Source organism: Dasypus novemcinctus, chromosome 6, assembly GCF_030445035.2.
Source record: "Dasypus novemcinctus isolate mDasNov1 chromosome 6, mDasNov1.1.hap2, whole genome shotgun sequence".
Classification (NCBI taxonomy): Eukaryota; Metazoa; Chordata; class Mammalia; order Cingulata; family Dasypodidae; genus Dasypus; species Dasypus novemcinctus.
Genome location: NC_080678.1, coordinates 1,522,475 through 1,544,182, shown reverse-complemented (window position 1 = coordinate 1,544,182; position 21,708 = coordinate 1,522,475). Strand labels below are relative to the sequence as shown.

Here is a 21,708-nt window from a genome sequence, read left to right as displayed (position 1 = left end):
GTCAAAGACTAATAAAGTAAGCCCTGAGAGACTAAGCAGAGATCACCCTCCATCTTTTTTCAACACGTGGCAGCTGACTTTGGTGAGAAAGTACCTCTTATGGTATCTTGAGTTGGACACTTTAAGGCCTTATAACTGTAAGCTTTTACCCTCAAATAAATACCCTTTATAAAACCCAACAGATTTCTGGTACTTTGCATCTGCACCCCTTTGGCTGACTAATACAGCCCTGAACAATTTCCTGCAGTGCCTCATCTGTCAGCAGCTATCAGCCACTTTTAACACTAGGGAATAAATTTTGCAGGTGAGTCATGCTTCACGTCATAGTTGGAATGGCTTCCTCTCTGGCACCAAGGAGCCTGGAAAACATCTTGACAGCAAGCCAGGGTGACCAGCATTTGAATAAGAGGTTCTGAGTAAACACACTTATGGGGGGTTGTCTGAATTTTCTCTTGCTGCTCAGGTATGGAGCATCTGTGATGTAGAACATAAGGAAAAAAACAAAACCATGAAGATGCATGTCAAAGTGATAGAGACACCAACCTGAACGTGCTCCTAATAGCCAAAATTAGGACAACTGGAGCAGCAAAATAAATAATTATCATATTAGACTACAACTCAAAGAACAAAACAAATGACTGATTCCACACTGATAGAAACATGTAACTAACTAACCAAATAATTGGGGTGAAAGAACAACATCTTACACAAGAATTCCAAGTAATATCTGTAGAAAGAATGAATGAAATAGAACATGACCATTTGAAGGCAAGTGCTGTGGGTAAGACACACCAAAGGATGCTAAGATTAATAGGAGAACATTTAAATGGAAACAAGGTATTTGCATAATTTCAAAGTCTGTCTCCAAAAATATTTTTTCATCTCAGAGGGAAAAGTTTTTTAACTTCTCACTGGAGAATCCTGGCCAACTCCACATTAGCTGAGTGACTGAAGTTATCACCACCTGTGACAAGGCACATTTCATCATGTGACCTGACGTGACTCACTGGGAGAGGACTATTACCACCGTGGTGTTCTTCCCAGGAAAACACAACCTCAGTCTAACTGTAAGAAAATAGCAGACAAGCCCAAAATGAGGGACCTTCTGTGAAACTCACCTGTAAACTGCTCAGTCAGAAATTTACTGAGGCATTTTGCAGAAAGATTAGAGAAGCCCAGGAGGACACAATGACAAAATGCATTAAAAATATAAATCCTTGATTTAAAAAGGCATTAGTGGAAAACTGGTGAAACAAATGAATTCTGTAATTTATTTAAATAATATAGTGACAAGGTGAAGTTTCTAATTTTGAAAATTGATGTTTATGTAAGCTCTTAATATTAAGGGTAGCAGGTGAAGAGTATAGGAACTCTGTACTCTTTTTCTAACTCTTCTTCAAGGGTAAAATTATCTGAAGAAAAAAAAGATTTTAAATCATTCCTGGCACTAATTGTTCAATTGCACCTTTATTTTGTTTTCATTTCCAACAGTTTGTTGTTGCTAAATCATTTGCATAACCTGTAAGAAATCTTTGCATTGGGGCAAAAATTAGGAAACCAGAAGTTGGTATATCAATAAAGTTTGTTAAAGAAATCATTATTTTTAAACGGACAGAAAGTAGATTATAGAATACCAGGGTCCAGAAAGGGGTGGGGAAACTTATCACCCTATTGGTACAGATTTCTGTCCAGGGGTGTTGAAAGTGTTTTGGTAATAGAGAGTGGTGATGTTAGTACAACAGAAAGTGGTTAAAATGGGACGTTTTATGTTGTCTATATGTTATCACAGTAAAAAAAATTTTTTAAAGAAAACATTATGAAAAATTTTATGGGGAGTTTTCTACGTTAGCTTCAAAAAGGAAGCCTATACTTATGCCAAGACCCCCAGAGTTTCTGAAAGCAGTCTGTGGCAGTGGGAACCCCTATATTCTGTTATTTGGATTCCCAGTGCCAAGGTCCCTCACCTTAGCTTCTGCTTCTGTGTCCATCATTTCAATGGTTTGGTCTTCATGTCATCCAACAAGGCTAATCTTTGCTTTGAACTGGCCAGTGAGATTGGAGAAAGATAAGGTCATTTTCTGCTGAATTTGAGCAAGAGGAAGGATCTCACCATGAAAACTCTCCCCTGTCTCTCTCCACCTGAGACTTAATGCTGTGAAACCAGCTGGTGCTTGGGGCCAGATTCCTGGCTTCCAGCCATGTGTAGCTGGAACACAACAGGATAAAGTTCTTTCACTCCTCCCCTTGGGGGAAAGCCCATACACTGCCCTGAGGATGGCTTTCTGAAGACCTCTCTCATCTTTGACTTGATGATTTCCTCTCTGGTTATGAGTCACAGCCAAATTCTGATGATATCTACCTGAGGGACCTCAGAGGGTGACTCCAGGGGGTACCAACAACTTCCTGGCATTACATCACACAGCTAAGCTTTCTCTATTTGAACCAGGATATTCTGACTATCTCTGGATACCTGAGCAATGAGACCCTGCCACGCTGGAGCCCCTTGGTGTGGGTAAGGACATGTGGAGAGGGAGACCTCTGTCCAGTGCTCAAGGACAAGGACACTTGTCCTCCCAGTGCTGGGCAAAACCCTCCCTGGTGTGAGACAAAGTTGAGTTCTTTTAGGAGATTACTGGAATATTTCATTAATTAAGTAAGGTATTTTTTCTTGTTTTGAAATATAGAGTGTGTCTTTTTTTCTGCCTTTTCAAAGTCTGTTGATTCATCCCTGCAAAATTAGAAGGATTCATTTCGCTGAATCTGAATCTGAGGGAAGTTCCAGGATCCTGGACCTCTCCCTGTGTCACAAGGACATGCACGAGTGTCCATGAACACTGCTGCTGTTTACCGAGGGGGTTTTAATTACTTTCACAATGAAAAGGGAGGATGTCGGTGAGGGGAAACGGAGTGGAATTTGCTGGCTGCTCAGTCTCCTGGTCTCTGCAGCACAGACTAGGAAGCACAAGGATGGCAGGGAGCGGAGACCACAGCAGGGAGCCCTGCCTTCTCACTCCCTTTCCTTTGCTGTGTCCTCTCTATGATCTTCATGAGGAGACCACCAGGTACCCAGGGAGGAGCAGGGAGGGGCTCCTGGTCTTGTGGACTTTCCAATTTTAGGAGATGACACATTTTGCCTTCAATAAGAATTAATATAAAGTCTTACTCTAAATTTCAAAGAAACACTATTGACAAATTGCAGGAGTATTTCAGGAATCCAAGTATCCTTGTGATGAAGACCCCCAAGCCTGAACTCTCCCACTTCTAGTTCCTTGGGTACCTGCTCTCGTTTCTCCATGTCATTCCCCTAGGGACTGTGAAATGGTTGAAGGCAGAGACCCCTGTGTCCCATCTTACATAGACCCTGCACATTGCTGGGCAAGCATTGGTGACCCTTTCCCACAGTAAACCTGCAGAAAGCACCTTCATTTTGCTCACAACTGCAAGACATCAGGCCATCTGAGATGGTGACCTCACAGGTACATCACTGAGTGCTCTGCACTGGGCAAGTTCATCCCAGACAGACCAGCAAGTGTGCAGGAGGAGTTTGCAGGTAAGGTGCAGAGGAGAGTGCAGCTTTTGGAGAAGGACATGGTGCTGAAACCAGCCATGATCTGGAAGTTTCTGTCACAGGCAGAGCCTGCCGTTCTTCCAATGGCTCCCTGACCTAAAGGTGGGGTTTTGGGGCAATGTTTGGATAAGGTTTGCCAGATAAAGATAGGATGCTCAACTAAATTTGAATTTCAGATAAACAACAAATAAGTTTTGTATAAGAATTACCTATGCCTTATTTGGGAGGTAGACAAAATATGAGCCTTTGGTTATCTGAAATTAAAATTTACCTGGGTGTCCTGTATTTTCGTTTTGCAAACCCTATTCCAGACATACAGCAGTCTCAGTCCCTGACCAGTAACCTAGTTAAGCTGCTTGGTTGTGTCCTGAAACCCAGACTAGGAGCCTGCAGGTCCTCTGCAGGATTCAAAAGGGGTTGTGACCTCAAGGTCCTCATGGGGTGGGCACCAGCACAGCTGACAAGCTGGGAGGTGAACTCCCACCTTGACTGTCTGACCCTCCGATTTTCCTTCTGCCCTTTCCCCTGGAGTTTAAGTGAATAAATCATCACTGGATGAGGTGCTGTGTGTGCCCAAGATTTGAGGGTGTGTTTTTATATTACACTTTTGTTTGTTTTGTGGTGTGGAAGAAGGGTGAGCACTGAGTGACATGCTGTGGTGGACGCTTGTACAAACGTAGTGGCTCACGTAGAGCTGAAGCAATTGGGGAAGTTGAATGGCCTTTGAAGAGACAGATCCTCGGTGTTTATTTTTCAGGGGCATTTGTTATTTACACCTCCTGGACCCAGCACTGGAGCAGTTGGAAAACGTCAATCTGGAAAGATCAGGATGGCAGCTGGGAGTCCATGCAGTATGCAGCAAATGTCTCCAAAACAACTGGGGCAAAAAAACAATCTGCTGAACTCTAGTACATAGCATACTTTGTGTAGGAAACAGCCAAAGAATGCTTTTCATAAGCATGGTAATCATCAATTTCATCCTTATCATGATGCTTGATAGCATGTTAGACAAATTGGACTGAGCCTTTTCAATGGAAAAAGGGAGGTTGCTTACACACCCCCAGAGGTAGGTTTCAACCCCAACTTGACCCCTGATTACTACTTTAATTCACTTGATGTGCAGGTAGGTGCCTCCATCTCATGAGACCTCCGGATCACCACATCTGGCTGGCAAGGTGCACCCTTCCATTTAAATGCCCTAAGCAAAGTAGTTTCCATTCATCTGTCGATACACATTTGGCTTGTTTCTATCTTTCGGCTTTTGTTAGTAATTTTTCCATGAGCATTGGTATACAAGTATCTGTTGGAGACCCTGTTTTCATTTCTTTGGGATAGATACCTAAAAATGGAATTGCTGGATTAGTGGATAAACAATTTCTGTTTTGGGTGATGAAAAATTCTAGAAATGGAAAATGGTGGTGGGAGCTCTTGTAAAAGTAATTGATCCCAAATATTATGCACTTTAAAATGTTAATGTAGCAATTTTATGTTTATATATATATATATATATATATATATAAAATCACAATTCCCCTATTGGAGGGGTGCACCTGAGCACAGGTTCTCTGGACGTTGATGCCCTCTTCTGCCCTGACCTGCACTTCCTGGTCTCAGGTGTCCCCACCATCAGGGAGATGCTGCTGGGCAATGACTGGCAAGCATGGTTCTAGAACACCTGCTCCAGAATCTCCTGGGCCAGGACTGAAACAGGTTCCTTGAGTGGGGCTTGGAAACAAGATGAAGGACACAAGTCTGAAATGTTAAACATGCTCCAAGAATTTGGTAAGGCTCTGGGATGACTTTCAGCATGAACATTCCCACAACCAGAACACAGCAGTCTGCAAAGACAAAGCTCTTAGACTTCAGGAGGGGACTTTTCCTAAATGCAGGGCAAGCAGCTGCTGCCAGGTCTCTCCTGCTGACCTGGTGGCTCCTCCCTGGAAAGAGTTAGGAGCTTTTGGGTGCCGGATTTCTGAAGGCCTGGCATCTGGGACCTTCAGTATAAAGGAGGTATGTCATTTACAGAGGGTTTGTGACTCTCCATTCCTACATAGTGTTCCATCACCTGCTTAGGGTAAGTGGGTATTTATTCCTTAAGGGATGATGCAGACAAAGCCAGCACAGAAGTACGAACTTTTCCTCTGGCCCCTTCACGTTCCCTCTCAGAGCTGTCCTTGCATTTTTCAAACTGGTCTCCCTATTTCAAGAATTGTCCTATCCCCTCATGTAGGATGGAGGCTTGTAGATGCAAGGACTCATTTGCTATGGGCTATGGAAGTCCTGAATGGCCAAAGTCTGTGCTCAGGTTTTAAGTCAAATTCCCACAAGAACTCAAGGAAGTGAGCCACTGCTATTTGGCTTGTTTTTGGGTACTGGGTCTCTATGAGACACCTATCAGCTCTTTGTGTCCTTTTTCCTTTAATTAGTAAACGTAAATAAATGGAAACTTCAAAGTCTTTGTTTTCTTTTCCAGAAAGGATTGCTCATTAAAGAGAATTATTTATTCTTCATTTTTTAGTTAAAATAAAAGCCACCTTCTCTTAGTAAGAAAGAGGCCTGGACAGCACTGCCTCCAGCAGAGGTGAATCAGTTCCCCATGGCCATTGGGAACCAAACAGAAGTGACCGTGTTTATCCTGCAGAGCTTCACTGAGGACCCTGGGCTCCAAGCCGCTCTCTTCTGCTTCTTTTTCACCCTCTTTGTGGTAGCCTTGGTTGGAAATGGCCTGATCATCATGGCCATCCATTGCAGCCCCAACCTCCACACTCCCATGTACTTCTACCTGGTCAACTTGGCCATGCTGGACATGATCTGCACCTCAACAATCCTGCCCAAGGTCCTGCAGAGCCTGGTTGCAGACAACACCATCTCCTACAGTGGCTGCCTCAGCCAGATGTTCTTCTTCACCTGGTCGCTGAGCTCAGAGCTGCTGCTCTTCACCGCCATGGCCTACGACCGCTACCTGGCCATCTGCCGGCCACTGCACTATGGCACCCTGATGAGCGGGAGGGTCTGCCTAGCACTGGCAGGTTTTGTGTGGTCCACAGGGGCTCTCAACGGCTCCCTGCTCACCGGTCTGGTCCTCAGGCTGTCCTTCTGCGGCCCCAACATGATAGCTCATTTCTTCTGTGAGGTCCCGCCTGTGCTGCTGCTCTCCTGCTCCCCGACTTTCATCAATGACATTGCGACTCTCACCGCAGACTTGTTCCTGTCCGGGATGAACTTCCTGCTCACTATGGCATCCTACGGCTTCATCATTACCAACATCCTGCGCATCCGCTCGGCGGAGGGCAAGCGGCGGGCCTTCTCCACCTGCTCCTCCCACCTCATTGTGGTCACCATGTACTACTCCACTGTTCTCTACACCTACATCCGGCCAGTCCTCGGCTCTGCTGGGCTTCTGGACAAAGTGGTCGCCATATTGTATACCATTTTGACTCCCACTCTGAACCCTCTCATTTATACCCTGAGGAACAAGGAATTCAAAGCATCCCTTAAAAAACTCCTCCTTCTGTTCTCCAAATGATGCTTTATGAAGAAGTGAGAACAGTTCTGACCTTGGGAGCCCCATGTCATATGCTCCTGTGAGGGACCTTTGGATCTCACTGAACACATTTGGGAGGTGCTTTTTCCAAGAAATAGTTTAATGTCTGATTTGTTAATTGTGTAAGTTTTTTAGTAAGCCTTTAGGCATTACACAACTGATAATTTGAAACATACATTTTGTGTATTAAACTCTTTTAAATGTTGAAATATTTTCTATTAATTAAATTTCAAATATAGTACTTTAGATTATTTCAAATTCCTCAAACCCTTTAAACAAGAAAACATGGCCAAATTATTACTAAGATGACAAAATTTGTTAAACCATGCTTACATCTATTATAAAATCTTGATATCATAGGTTTGAATGTTTTTCCATTTTTCAGTTCTTATTTTATGTTTTCAGGACTTCATTTGTTGATAAACCAAAAAGAAAAAGAATATTAACTTATACTAGAACAGGTTAGAAATTCTGAGGTATCAACAGACACTGTGATTCTTTCTGGGATGTGGTGTCTGAGAGCAACATGCAAAATGAGTCACACCCAGGCCAGAGGTCTTCAGGATTGGCCTCCTGCCACAGGTGCTGATTACATCCAGGATGAAATATGTACACCATTTGATTTAACATCATGCTTTTGCCTGCCGCCATGCACTGTGTCCATGTGAATATCCTTAGTAGTATGTATTACACACAATGTCACCTGCATGGAGACGAACACTGCCTTAGTGTTTGGTTCAATAATTTCATCTCATGGGGTTGCACAAGAACTCTGTCTGCTGACACCCAAGTACTGAAGTCTGAATGACTGCCTCTCCTATTTGGTGCATTTGACTTTAGAAAGGTCATGTATAGCAGATCCTTACTAAATAAAGCTAATTGTAGAAGTTAAACCTTTGTATTATTTTAATTTTTGCATACTTAATACAAAGATTTTCTTTTTGAGTTTCATTGTAATGAATGGTTTTTCATAGACCCAGTTTCTTCCAATTAATTAAATTGGACTTCTTTTTGACACTCAGCTTGTTACAATTTGGTCAGCAAGTTCAGCACTGTAGTAGACACATTACTTTTTCCTTAAGCATCTTTGCTTTTAGGAAACAAGATGGCTGTGACCCATTTTGATTTTCTCTTTTCCACAAGGTAATGGCATTAGCTGTTTTCCAAAGAGTCCTGCTTCCCTTTAACATATTGAAGGGCAAATCAGACTGTGAGTTCACCCATGTCTGCCTAAAGATGAAATCATCGCCTCCTTGCATTAGGGACAGGACTGGAAACAATGGGTATTTTATGGTGATGGTTCACTTTGAAATTTGCCATTAAATGTTAGCATTTTTGTTTTGTTAGAACAAATAAGTCATTTTTAAATATTTTCTACAATATTCATACTTAGATTTTTTTTCTCACAGATTTAGTAATATCCCCTTTCTTATTGTGAGGGCTCATACATTCTTAGATATTCTCCTACATTTACAGAAATCGAGTGATTCAACCAAGCATGTCTGTCTACTGCTACTTAAGTCAGAATATATACCTGAGATGAAAGGGAAACTGAATAGAGAGAAACCTTGGGCCCAAGTGTATAAAACTATTTTATTTTTTAAAGTTATAAAGTGGTAGGTTTTATTTTTTAAAAAAAGATTGACTTAAAACACACATATTTAAAATGTACAATTTGATAAATTTTGACATATGTATAAACCTTTAAAATCTTCACTACAGTCAAGATCATGGACTTGTCCATCACCCATAAAATTTTCTTCATACCCCTTTATTATCTCTCCCTCCTACCCCTTTCCCACATCCACCTCCCCAGCTAATCACTAATGTGATTTCTCTCTCTTTAGTTAGTTTTTATTTTCTAGAGTCTTATATAAATGGAAGTATACAGTATGTATTCCTTTTCTTTGCCTTTTCTCACTCAGTGTAGTTATTTTGAAATTCCTTCATATTGTTGCATGTATCAATAGCTCATCCATTTTATTCCTGAATTGTATTCCGTTGAATGGATATACCATCATGTTTTCATCCACTCATATGTTAATGAGCATTTGGGTTGTTTCCAGACTTTGGCTATTACCAGTAAAGCTGTTATGAGTAGTTCTGTATAAATCCTTTTGTGAACATGTGCTTTCATTTCTCTTGGGTAAAATTCCTGGGAATCAAAAAGCTATATCATATTGTGGGTGCATATTTAACTTTTTCAGAAACCCCAAAATTGTTTTCCAGACAGGTTGTACCATTTCACATGCCAATCAGTTGTGAATGATAGTTTTAGTTCTTCAAAATCTTCACCAGTCTTGGTATGGTCAGTCTTTAATTTTAGTCCTTCAAAGACTTTACATTTAGTCATGTAAAGGTGTTTCATGGTTGTCATAACTTGCACTTTCCTGAAGTCTAGCAATGTTGACCATGTTTTCATGTGTTTATTTGCCATCTTTGGTGAAGGATTTGTTCATATCTTTTGCCTGCTTTTTTATTTGGTTGTTTATTTTCTTATTAGTAAGTTTTGAGAATCCTTTGCCAATATTTGCTCCCAGTTTGTGACTTGTCTTTTTGTTCTCCTAACAGTATTTTTTGACAAGGAGTTTTTGATTTTGATGAGTCCAATTTATCTCAGTGTGACATCAAAGAAACAGTTTCCTAGTCCAACGTCACAAGGATTCCATCTATATTTTCTTTTTCAAAGCTATTTTAGCTATTCAAGACCCTTAGCAACTGCACGTGAATATCTGAACCAGCCCATCAATTTATACTCCAAAGAAATGCTTGCTGAGATTTTGATTGGCATTGAATTGAATTTATAAATAAACTTAGGGAGAATTGACACCTTGGCAATATTGAGTCTCCTGACATATGAACACATGATATTGCTCCATTTATTTAGGATTTCTTTAATTTCTTTCAGCAATATTTGTAGAGTTTAGTACAGAAGTCTTTGACCTCTTTTGTCAGATATATCCTTAATTCTTATTTTTAATGGAACCACAAATTAAAAATAATGTTTTTTAATATTTTTTTAAAGAAGCTTTAGATTACTTAAATGTTACATCAAAATATAAGGTTTTACGTGGGAGGTCCGCAGTTCAAACCCCGGGCCTCCTTGACCCGTGTGGAGCTAGCCCATGCGCAGTGCTGATGCACGCACGGAGTGCCCTGCCATGCAGGGGTGTCCCCCCATAGGGGAGTCCCACGCGCAAGGAGTGCACCCTGTAAGGAGAGCCTCCCAGTGTGAAAGTGCAGCCTGTGCAACCTGCCCAGGAATGGCGCCTCACACACAGAGAGATGATGCAGCAAGATGACACAACAAAAAGAAACACAGATTCCCGTGCAGCTGACAACAACAGAAGTGAACAAAAGAAGATGCAGCAAATAGACACAGAGAACAGACAACCAGAGTTGGGGGGGGGGGGGGGGGAAGGGGAGAGAAATGAATAAATAAATAAATCTTTAAAAAAATATAAGGTTTTAACATATACTCCACCCTCTCCTCCCTCTACCCTTTCCCACATTAACATCTTTTATTAGTTTGGTACATTTGTTACAATTGATTAACTCCTATTAAAGCATTGCTACTAACCATGGAGTTCAGTTTGCATTGTAGTTTATGCTTTGTCTCTCAATTTTATAGGTTTTGAAAAAATGTGTAATGATCTGTACCCATCATCACAATGTCATGCAGGGCAATTCCAATGTCTCAAAAATGTCCCCATGTTACACTTTTTGTTCCTTCTCCCTCCCCTCAGAACCTCTGGTGTCCACTGCCTTTATATTAATGATACAAGTTCTTCCATTGCTAGAATAATAATAAGTCTATAATAGAATAATAATAAGTCTAATTTAGTCCATTGTTCCTTCCCTAATCTTGAGGATATTGAGATGGTGATGCCTACTCTGTTTCTGATTGAGAGGAATCTTAGATCCCATGGTGCAGATGGATAGAATTGTCTTGCTTGCAGTTGTAGGTACTCTGTTTTTGGGGATAGGTGTTTTTCATCATCATCCTTTTGTTAGTAGTCCTACATGAGTCCAGTGAACTAGAGAGTGGATATTGCAACTCTGCTGAGAGTCAGGGCACAACCAGCATATAAACAGACTGAAAATTTAAGTCACTGGGACATATATTTTAAAAGTATAGTGCTAATTATAGGTTCAAATAAAAGGGGCAGAGGAACCACATGTAGGGAAATTATAAGTGAGTCTATCTTTCTTGCATTGGGGAGCTTAGAATCCAAAGTAAAGCCCACTGATAGGGACCAAATTCCTGAGCTTGTCTGCCCTGTTTATAGTGTCTAGACACTTCTAAAGCCCTCAGAAGCTCCCATGTTTGAGGCACTGTTTACATGGCAGTCAATGATATCCTTCTGAGATGCACATAAGCATAACCTCTGGAATGACCTCCCAACTCACTTTGAAATCTCTTATCCATAAAAACTCATTTGCATTTAATATTTCTCCCTTTTGGTCAAGGTCATTTTCCAGATGCATCACTAGTTGGTGCTTGGTAATAATCCCTCAGTGTCAGGGAATCTCATCCCCTAGAGTCATGTCCTACATTGTGGGGAAGGTAGTGAGTCTACATATTGAATTTGGCTTGGAGAGAGGCCATATTTGAGCAACAAAGAGACCTTTAGGAGGTAACACTTAAGCAATATATTATACTAGGCTATGTTTCAATTTCAGAAGAAAAATTCATCAGTACAATCATCAATATCAAGGGACTGGCATAATGGACACCGGTTTTTAAATTTCATTTTTCAATTGCTTGTTGCTAGATGTAGAAATACAATTGATTTATATGATAACCTATCCCCCCAGTGTATCAGAGTTGGAATTGTTTATAATTTTCCTATACATGATGGTTCTTCTGCCCCTTTTATTTGAATCCATAATTAGCACTATACCCATTAAATATGTATCCCAGTGACTAAAGTCTCCCAGCTGTTCCTATGCTGATTGGGCCCTCAATCTCAGCAAAGTTGCAGTCAATACCCCCCAATTCATCAGACTCACCCAGGACAACTATCAAAAGAATGATGATGGACAATGTCCATTCCTAAAAAGAGGAGAATATCCAAGCAATACAATTCTACCAATCTGCTCCATGGGATCTAAGCCCCCTCTCAATTGGAAGCAAAGTGGGCATCATCATCCCTAAATCCTCATGACTCAAGAATGTAAAAACATAAGGGAGGAATGCAACTATGGACTAAAGTAGACATTATTTTTCTAGTACTGGAAGAACATTTAACATTGATATAAAGGTGGTGGTCACCAGAGGTTCTGAGGGGAGGAAAAAGAATAAGTATAACTTGGGTTATTTTGGGGACTTTGGAGTTGTTATGCATGACATTGCAATGACAGATATGGGCCATTTATACATTTTGTTAAAATGTATAAAACTGTTCAGTACAAAGCATAAACCAAAATGTAAACTATAGACCATGGTTAGTGGCAGTACTTCAATATGTGCTCATCAACTGTAACAAATGTACTACATTAATGAAATATGTTGTTAATGGGGAAAAGTGTGGGAGAGGAGGGATGAGATATATGGGAATCCCTTAAATTTTTGTTGTAACATTTATGTAATCTAAAACTTTTTTAAAAATAATTTTAAAAAGAAAGACACTTGATTTATACATTGACTGTATATACTATAACGTTGTTTATTTGATTTCTAATAGTAATTTTTTTATTGCATAGGCTGTTCAATGTGAATGATCATATTGTCTGCAAATAAAAGCAGGTGCATTCCATCTTTTCCAGTCTGGATGCCCTTTAGGTCTTCTTCTTCCTTTACTGTACTGGCTAGAATCCCCACAAGAGTGTTGAAGAGAAGTGGTGAGAGTGAGTATGTTGGTCTTTTTGTTCATCTTAAGAGGGAAACTTTGACTCATTCACTTTTTTTCTCTTTATTTTTTTTTTTAATGTTACATTCAAGCAATATGAGGTCTCCATATACTCCCCACCCCCAAAACCGCACTATTCCCTTATCAATAACCTCTTTCATCATCATGGGACATTCACTACATTTGGCAAATACATTTTGGAGCACTGCTGCACCACATGGAAAATGGTTTACATTATAGTTTACACTTTCCCCCAGTCCACCCAGTGAGTACATTTTGGAGCATTGCTGTACTGCATGGATTATAGTTTACATTGTAGTTTACACTTTCCCCCAGTCCATTCACTGGGCCATGGCAGGACATACAGTGCCCAGCAACTGTCCCTGCAGTACCACCCAGGACAACTCCAAGTCCTGAAAATGCCTCCACATCATATCTCTTCTTCACTCTCCCTAACCTCAGCAGCTACCGCGGCCACTTTCTTCACATCAATGCTATACTCCTTCCATTACTAATCACAATAGTTACAGAGTAGAATATCAGTTAGTCCTCTCTAATCCATACTCTATTCCTCCATCCTGTGGACCCTGGGATGGTTATGTCCACTCCACCTCTATACAGAGAGGGGGCTTAGATTCCTCATGGATGATGGATGCAATTCTCCTGCTTGCAGCTGCAGGCACTCTTGGCTCCCTGGTGTGGTGGTTGGCCTTCTTTGCCTCCCTGTTAGTTGGCTAGGGTAAGTTCAATAAACAAGAGGGTAAGAGTTGCAAGTCTTTTGCGGCTCAGGGCCTGGCTATCACATGGACAGTCCAGAGATTCAGGTTCACTGAGTATATAACAACCCCAGTGCCAACCACAATTCCAGTAAATGTAACAGGAGAGGCTTGTGTACAAAGATCATATCTGAGTCCAACTCCATCACACTCAGGAACACAAACTCCAAAATAGGGCCAACTGACATAGCACCGAACTCTGTCTGCCATGACCATAGAAACTGTGGGTCTCTGTAGACCTCAGAAGAACCAATACCTGGGTTTGTATCTACTTTGGTTGTCTCTGAGACCCTGCTGAGGCATGCATAAACACAACCCCTCTGATGACCTCCCGACTCTTTTTGGAGGCTCATAGCCATATAAACTCATTCGTCCTTTCCATTTCCCCCTTTTATTTAAGGTCAAAAACCAGTTTTTAACACCTGATATTACATGTAGGCTGAGATATTCTGCTGGTTTGAGTTGACCCTTTTATGCAAAGCCTTTTTCTAGCTACATCATCAGCTGGTACTTGGTAGTAATCTCTGGGCACCAAGGAAGCTCATCCCCAGAAGTCATGTCCCATGCTTGGGGGAAGGTAATGCATTTACATGCTGAGTTTGGCTTAGAGAGCGGCCACATTTGAGGAACATGGAGGCTCTCAGGAGGTAACACTTAGGCACCCTGTAATTCTAGGCCTAGTTCAAATTTCAGGCACACAGGCTCACAAGCATAGTCATTAGTATCAAGGGTCATTCACCTTTAATTGGGATGGTAGCTGTAGGTTTTTCACAGGTGCCTTTTATCAGTAAGAACATTTATTCTGTTCTATCCCTAATTTGTTGAGAGTTTTTATCAGCAACTGATATTGGATTTTATCAATTTTTTTTCTGTGTCTATTGAGATGAGTGATAATAGGTTTTATTTATTAGATTTTAATATGGTGTTTTACATTGATGACTTTCAAATATTAAACCAACTTGAATTCCTGGTTTAATCTGCTCTTGATCATGATGTATTATCCTTTATGTGCACTGCAGGATTTAATTTAATAAAATAGCATTTACAATTTTTGCAACTATGTTCAAGATGGCTACTGCTTTGTAGTTTTCCTTTTTCTTATTGTCTTTGTTTTTAAATCAGGTCAATGCTGGCTTCATAAAATAATTTTGAAATATTAAGTCCTCTTCACTTTTGTGGATAAGTTTGTGAAGAACTGCTATATTTCTTTTGCAAATATTTGGTAGGATTTACCAGTGAAGTCATATGGGTCTGAAATTTTCCTTGTGAAAAAAGTTTTAAACTAAAAGGTTAGTTTTATCATTAGCTATGTAGCAATTCAGGTAATCTATTGCTTCTTTTTACCCCATGAGACATATTCCCACAAAGCTAAACACGGTTCTTCTGGGGTGAAGAAGGTAAACTGATTTCTCAGAATTGCAAAGAGGGGTGGGGCAAAATGGTGGTTGAGTGAGTGCACCTGGTGGTCTCTCCTTCAGAGAAGCCACTCGGCAGCGTTGGAGATTCTTCAGGACCAGGCTGTTTTGGGATTTTGCAGGGCAGGAGGTGTCTGGTCATCGATTTCATGGGAAGGTAACAAAGAAAATTCGTGTGGAGGATAAAATTGGGGCTCTCTTACACGGAGTTGGGGGCTGTGTGCTGGACGCTCCCCCCTGGGGTGGGCGGAGCCCCATCACCAAGCGCTGCGGCAGCTATTCCTGGAGACTCTGCGGTACTGGGGAGTTCGTGAGCCCTGAGCCGACTATTGGGGGCCTGGCAGGGTAGGAGGCCTTCGCAAACCGATTTGGTGAGACGGTGGGGAGTTTTTAGCCAGTCAGGGGAATTTTTGATTTCTGACAGGAATAATAGAGCTTCAGGCTGGAGCCCCACCCTCAAGGCTGGCTGCTGATCTGCAGTGGCCTTGGATCGCTTGCAGTAAGGTGGCAGGCAGGCTGTTTCTGGGACGCAGGGTGGGAGGCGTCTGGAAGCCAATTAGGGGAATCTTTTACCAGGCGGGATTTTTGGTTTCAGGACACTGATACAGGGCTTCCGGCTAGAGCCCCGCCCCCTAGGCCGGGCTGTGGATCTGCAGCATTCTTAAATTGGCTGCAATATAGAGGCGCCCCCAACTGGCTGTTTCCAGGGCTTGAAGGGTGGGAGGTGTCCTGAAGTCGAATTGGTGATACAGCCACAGAAGAGACCCTAGAGAGAGGGGGAATTGCGGGTTTGGGACACATAGGTCAGAGTTTGCGGATGTGACCTCTCCCATAGGGCAGGCACCCAGCTGTGGGGATCCCTGAAGGCTGTGTTGCACTGCAGTGCTCCCAGGCTCCCTGTTAACCGGATGTGAGGTTGCCAGGTCTGTGTCCCCTAAACCCTGGTGGCCCACACCTCAGAGACTCACACCTCTTGAGTCTGCAATTTCACAGACTTTCCGCACCTGAATCCACCACGCCCTGAGGCCCATCTGAGGTCCTTGATTGTGCTAGCCCTCAACGTTTGTGGGTTTTTTTTCAAATTTTTATTTTTTATCTTTTATTTTTTATTGTCCTGGTTTCTAATATTGCATTATTTCCTAGTTTTTTCTCCCATTGTAACCCCAAGGTCTTTTTTCTTTTTCATTTATTTAGGGTTTTTTTTGTTGTTGCTGTTGTAGGTGTTCTATATCTTCTTTTCTTTTCCTTACTTGTTCCCCTCCCTTTTCTTTACCCACCCCTATTTTTCTTTCTTTCTTTCTTCTCTCTTTTTTTTTCTCTCTGTTCTCTTGTCCCTCATTTTCTTCTTATTTTACTTTATCTTAATTATACAATAGGTGCTGCAGGGAACACCTCACATTTGCTGGGTTTCCTCATCCTCCTTTGCCTCATTTCTGTGTGAATTGATTTTGGCTACCTACATTATCCCTTTTCCCTCACATTTTGATATCCTCCATCATCTGCTGTCTCTTCTATATTCCACCTCCCTTTCTTTGATCCCCAAATTGTCTAACTCTTAATTTTTAATACCTTTGTTTTGTTTTCTGTCTTTTATCCACTCTTGAAACTTTTGTCTTTCTTTTCTCTTTCCCTCTCTCATGAAAACACTAACTTTTAAATTCATACCATATTCCTCCCATATTCAGTCACCTACCTCATCATAGGTACTCTACTTACTGCTATAACTCTACCCAACTTACATGAATCTAATATCCATCCTCCCAGATCTCATATTGTTGCTCTGTTAACATTTATTACCAATACTACTTTACGCATTTTCCTTTCTTACACGATTGCCTTTCCCTGGACCTAATACTTTCCTTCAAAATGAACTCAGTCAGCAATAAGAAATTAGAATAAGAAGAACAAAGTGACAAAGAGAAGATATAACACTTATGCAAAAACAAGAGCTAATTAATCCCCAAGACTAGACAAAGAAGCTAAAGAACTGATTAAACCCGTCAAGATAAAATGATGACCAGACAGCAACAAAAATCTACAAACCAAACCAGTAATCAGGAAAACATGGCTGAATCCAATGAACAAACTAAAAACCAGGAAGGGGAGCAGAACTTCGCACAAGTAATTAAAGATCTCAGAACATATATCACAGACAAATTGAATGAAGTAAAGGAAGAGGTTAACAATATGAAGACAACAATTGGAGGGAAAATTGCAAACATACACAAAAAGATAACAGATATGATGGGAATGAACACCACCGTTCAAGAAATAAAAAATAAACTCGCAGCAAATAGCAGCAGATTAGAAGAGGCAGAGCAGAGAATTAGCAATGTGGAAGACAGTACATCAGAAATGAAACAGATAGTAGAATTGATCAATAAAAAGATAGAAAAAATCCAGCTAGGACTTAGGGACCTGAATGATAATGCAAAATGTGCAAACATACATATTATAGGCATCCCAGAAGGAGAAGAGAAAGGAAAGGGATCAGAAGGAGTGTTGCAGGAAATAATAGCTGAAAACTTCCCAAATCTACTGAAAGAGACAAATGTACATGTCCATTAAGCACAACACACCCCAAATATCATAACCCCCAACAGGCCCACCCCAAGAAATATACTTGTCAAAATGTACAATGCTCAAGACAAAGAGAAAATTCTAAAAGCAGCAAGAGAAAAGAAAACCATCACATACGAGGGAGGCTCCATAAGATTAAGTGCTGATTTCTCATCTGAAACCAAGGATGCAAGAAGGCAGTGGTATGATACAGTCAAGGTACTAAAAGAAAATAGTTTCCAACCAAGAATACTCTATTCAGCTAAACTAGCATTCAAAAATGAGGGAGAGTTCAAAATATTCACAGATAAACAGAAATTGAAAGACTATGCCAACAAGAAACCTCCCCTTCCAGAAATTCTAAAGGGAGTTCTGCAGGAAAAAGGAAAAAACAGGACAGGCAGAGTTGGAGGAGAGTGTAAGAGCAACAAAAAAGACAAAAAGAGAAGAAAAAACAAACAAACAAAATATGACAAACACAAATCCAATCAAAATATGGCTAACATAAATAATTCCTTGAAAGTAATAACACTGAATGTCAACGGATTAAGCTCACCTATCAAAAGATTCAGACTGGGACATTGGGTAAGGAAATATGACCCATCTATATGCTGTCTACAAGAGACACATCTTAGACCCAGAGATTTATGGAGGATGAACGTGAATGGTTGGAAAACAATCTTACAAGCAAACAATAACCAAAAAATGGAAGGAGTAGCTATATGAATACCAGACAAAATAGACTTTAAATGTGAAACAATTATGAGAGACAAAGAAGGATACTACGTATTAGTGAAAGGGACAATCTCTCAAGAAGAATGAACAATCATAAATATTTATGCTCCTAACAAGGGTGCCTCTAAATACGTGAGGCAAATGCTGGAAAAAGTAAGGGAAAAATAGATATATCTTCAATTATAGTGGGGGATTTTAATACACCACTATCAACTCTGGACAGAACATCTCAAAAGAGAATCACTAAAAAACCAAAATATTTGAGCAGTATATTAGAGGAGCTGAATCTAATAGACATATACAGCTCATTACACCTGAATACAGCAGGATATACATTTTGCTCAAGTGCACATGGATCATTCTCTAAGATAGACCATGTGGTAGGCCACAAAGAAAGGCTTAATGAATACAGAAAGATCAAAATCATACAAAATAATATCTCTGACCACAATGGAATGAAGCTGGAAATCTGCAAGAGCCAGAGGTCCAGATTTCACACTAAGATATGGAACTTAAACAGTACACTCTTAGAAAAACTGTGGGTCAAAGAGGAAATCTCAAAAGAAATCAATGACTACCTTGAAACAAATGATAATGATAACACAACATACCAAAATTTATGGGTTGCAGCAAGAGCAGTACTGAGAGGGAAATTTATAGCCATAAATTCATACATCAATAAAGAAGAAAGAGCAAAAATTGAAAAACTAACTGCACATTTGGGGTAATTAGAAAAAAAACAACAAAGTAATCCCACAGGAAGAAGAAAGATAGAAATAACAAAGATAAAAGCAGAACTAACTGAAATAGAAAATAAGAAAGCACTTGAAAAGATAAACAAGACCAAGAGCTGTTTTTTGAGAAGATCAATAAAATTGACAAACCTTTAGCGAGACTAATAAAGAAAAAAAGAGAGAAGATGCCAATACACAAAATAAGAAATGAGAAAGGAGATATCACCACTGATCCCACAGAAATAAAGACTAAAATAAGAGGATACTTTGAAAAACTATATTCCAACATAAATGACAATTCAGAGGAAATGGACAAATTCCTAGAAACACATAACCAGCCTATATTGACGAAAGAAGAAATTGCAGATCTCAACAAACCAATCGCAAGTAAATAGATAGTATCAGTCATAAAAACCTCCCAACTAAGAAGACCCCAGGGCCAGACGGCTTCACAAGTGAACTCTACAAAACATTCTGGAAAGAACTAACACCAATCCTGCTGAAACTCTTCCAAGAAATTGAAACAGAAGGAACATTACCTAACTCATTCTGTGATGCCAACATTACCCTAGTACCAAAGCCAAATAAAGACACCACAAGAAAGGAAAACTACAGACCAACTTCTCTAATGAACCTAGACGCAAAAATACTTAACAAAATACTTGCTAATCATATTTAACAACACATTAAATGCATTATACACCACAACCAAGTGGGAATCATTCCAGGTATGCAAGGATGGTTCAACATAAGAAAATCAATCAATGTATACACATATAAACAGAATGAAGTAAAAAATCACATGATTATATCTATAGATGCAGAAAAAGCATTTGACAAAATACAGCACCCTTTCTTGATAAAAACACTCCAAAAGATTGGAATACAAGGAAGTTTTTTGAATATGATAAAGGGTATATATGAAAAACCCACAGCCAACATTGTTTACAATGTTGAAATTCTAAAATCCTTCCTTCTAAGATCAGGAACAAGACAACAATGCCCTCTCTCTCCCCTTCTATTTAACATTGACTTAGAAGTACTTGCTTGAGCACTGAAGCAAGAACCACATATAAAAGACATTCAAATTGGAAAGGAAGGAGTCAAAATTTCATTATTTGCAGATGACATGATCCTATACATAGAAAACCCTGAGAGGTCTACAACAAAGCTTCTAGAACTCATAAATGAATTCAGTAAAGTCACAGGTTATAAGATCAATGCGCAAAAATCAGTAGCATTTCTGTACACCAATAATAAGCAAGATCAGGAGGAGATCAAGAAACAAATACCATTCACAATAGTAAATTTAAAAAATCAAATATTTAGGAATAAATTTAACTAAAGATGTAAAAAACTTATACACCAAGAACTATACAAGACTGTTCAAGGAAATCAAAGAAGACCTAAATAAATGGAAGAATATTCCCTGTTCATGGATAGGAAGACTAAATATTATTAAGATGTCTATCCTACCAAAACTGATCTACACATTCAATGCAATCCCAATAAAAATCAACACAGTCTTCTTTAAGGAACTAGAAAAACTAGCTATGAAATTGATTTGGAAAAGAAACAGGCCCCGAATAGCCAAAGACATATCGAAAAAGAAAAACGAAATTGGAGGAATCACACTACCTGACTTCAAAACATACTACAAAGCTACAGTAGTGAAAACAGCATGGTATTGGCATAAGGAGAGACAGACCAATGGAATTGAATTGAAATTTCTGATATAGAACCTCATATATATAGCCATATAATATTCGATAAAACCACCAAACCCTCTCAACTGGGAGAGAATGTCCTATTCAACAAATGGTGCCTGGAGAGCTGTATATCCATATGCAGAAGAATGAAAGAGGATTACCATCTCACACCTTATACAAAGATCAACTCAAGATGGATCAAAGACCTAAATATAAGAACCAAGACCATAAAGACCTTGGAAAGCAGTGTAGGGAAACATCTACAAGACCTTGTAATAGGAAATGTCTTCATAAACATCACACCAAAAGCACGAGCAGCAAATGAACAAATAGATAAATGGCACTTCCTCAAAATTAAAGCCTTCTGCACCTCAGAGTTTGTCAAGAAAGTAAAAAGGGAACCTACACAATGGGAGAAAATAATTGGCAACCATATATCCTATAAGAGACTTATAACTTGCTTATATAAAGAACTCCTATATCTTGAAAATAAAAAGATAAACAACCCATTTAAAAAATGGGAAAAAGATTTAAACAGACACTTATCCAAAGAAGAAATACAAATGGCTAAAAAGCACATGACAAAATCTCCAAATCTTTAGCTATCAGGGAAATGCAAATCAAAACTACAATGAGATACCATCTTACTCCCATAAGATTGGCAGCTATGAAAAAAATTGGAAGAATACAAATGCTGGAGAGCATGTGAAGAAACGGGAACACTCATCCACTGCTGGTGGGAATGCAGAAGGATCCAACCATTCTGGAGGACAGTTTGGTGGTTTCTCGAAAAACTAACCATAGATTTGCCATATG

At 39.9% G+C, this 21,708-nt stretch overlaps 1 protein-coding gene across 1 annotated transcript; it reads left to right on the top strand.

The window, feature by feature from the left end:
• Nucleotides 1-2,439: 2,439 nt before the first annotated feature.
• On the top strand, nucleotides 2,440-9,224 carry LOC101419485 (olfactory receptor 13A1-like). Its single transcript, XM_004476695.3, has 3 exons — nucleotides 2,440-2,512; nucleotides 4,326-4,634; nucleotides 6,087-9,224. The coding sequence occupies exon 3, from the start codon at nucleotides 6,165-6,167 to the stop codon at nucleotides 7,092-7,094; it is 930 nt and encodes a 309-aa protein (XP_004476752.1). The 5' UTR covers nucleotides 2,440-2,512; nucleotides 4,326-4,634; nucleotides 6,087-6,164; the 3' UTR covers nucleotides 7,095-9,224.
• Nucleotides 9,225-21,708: the final 12,484 nt, after the last annotated feature.

Excerpts from the sequence above, each read along its gene's own strand:
- LOC101419485 (XM_004476695.3), top strand. The coding sequence starts at position 6,165 with ATGGCCATTGGGAACCAAACAGAAGTGACCGTGTTTATCCTGCAGAGC.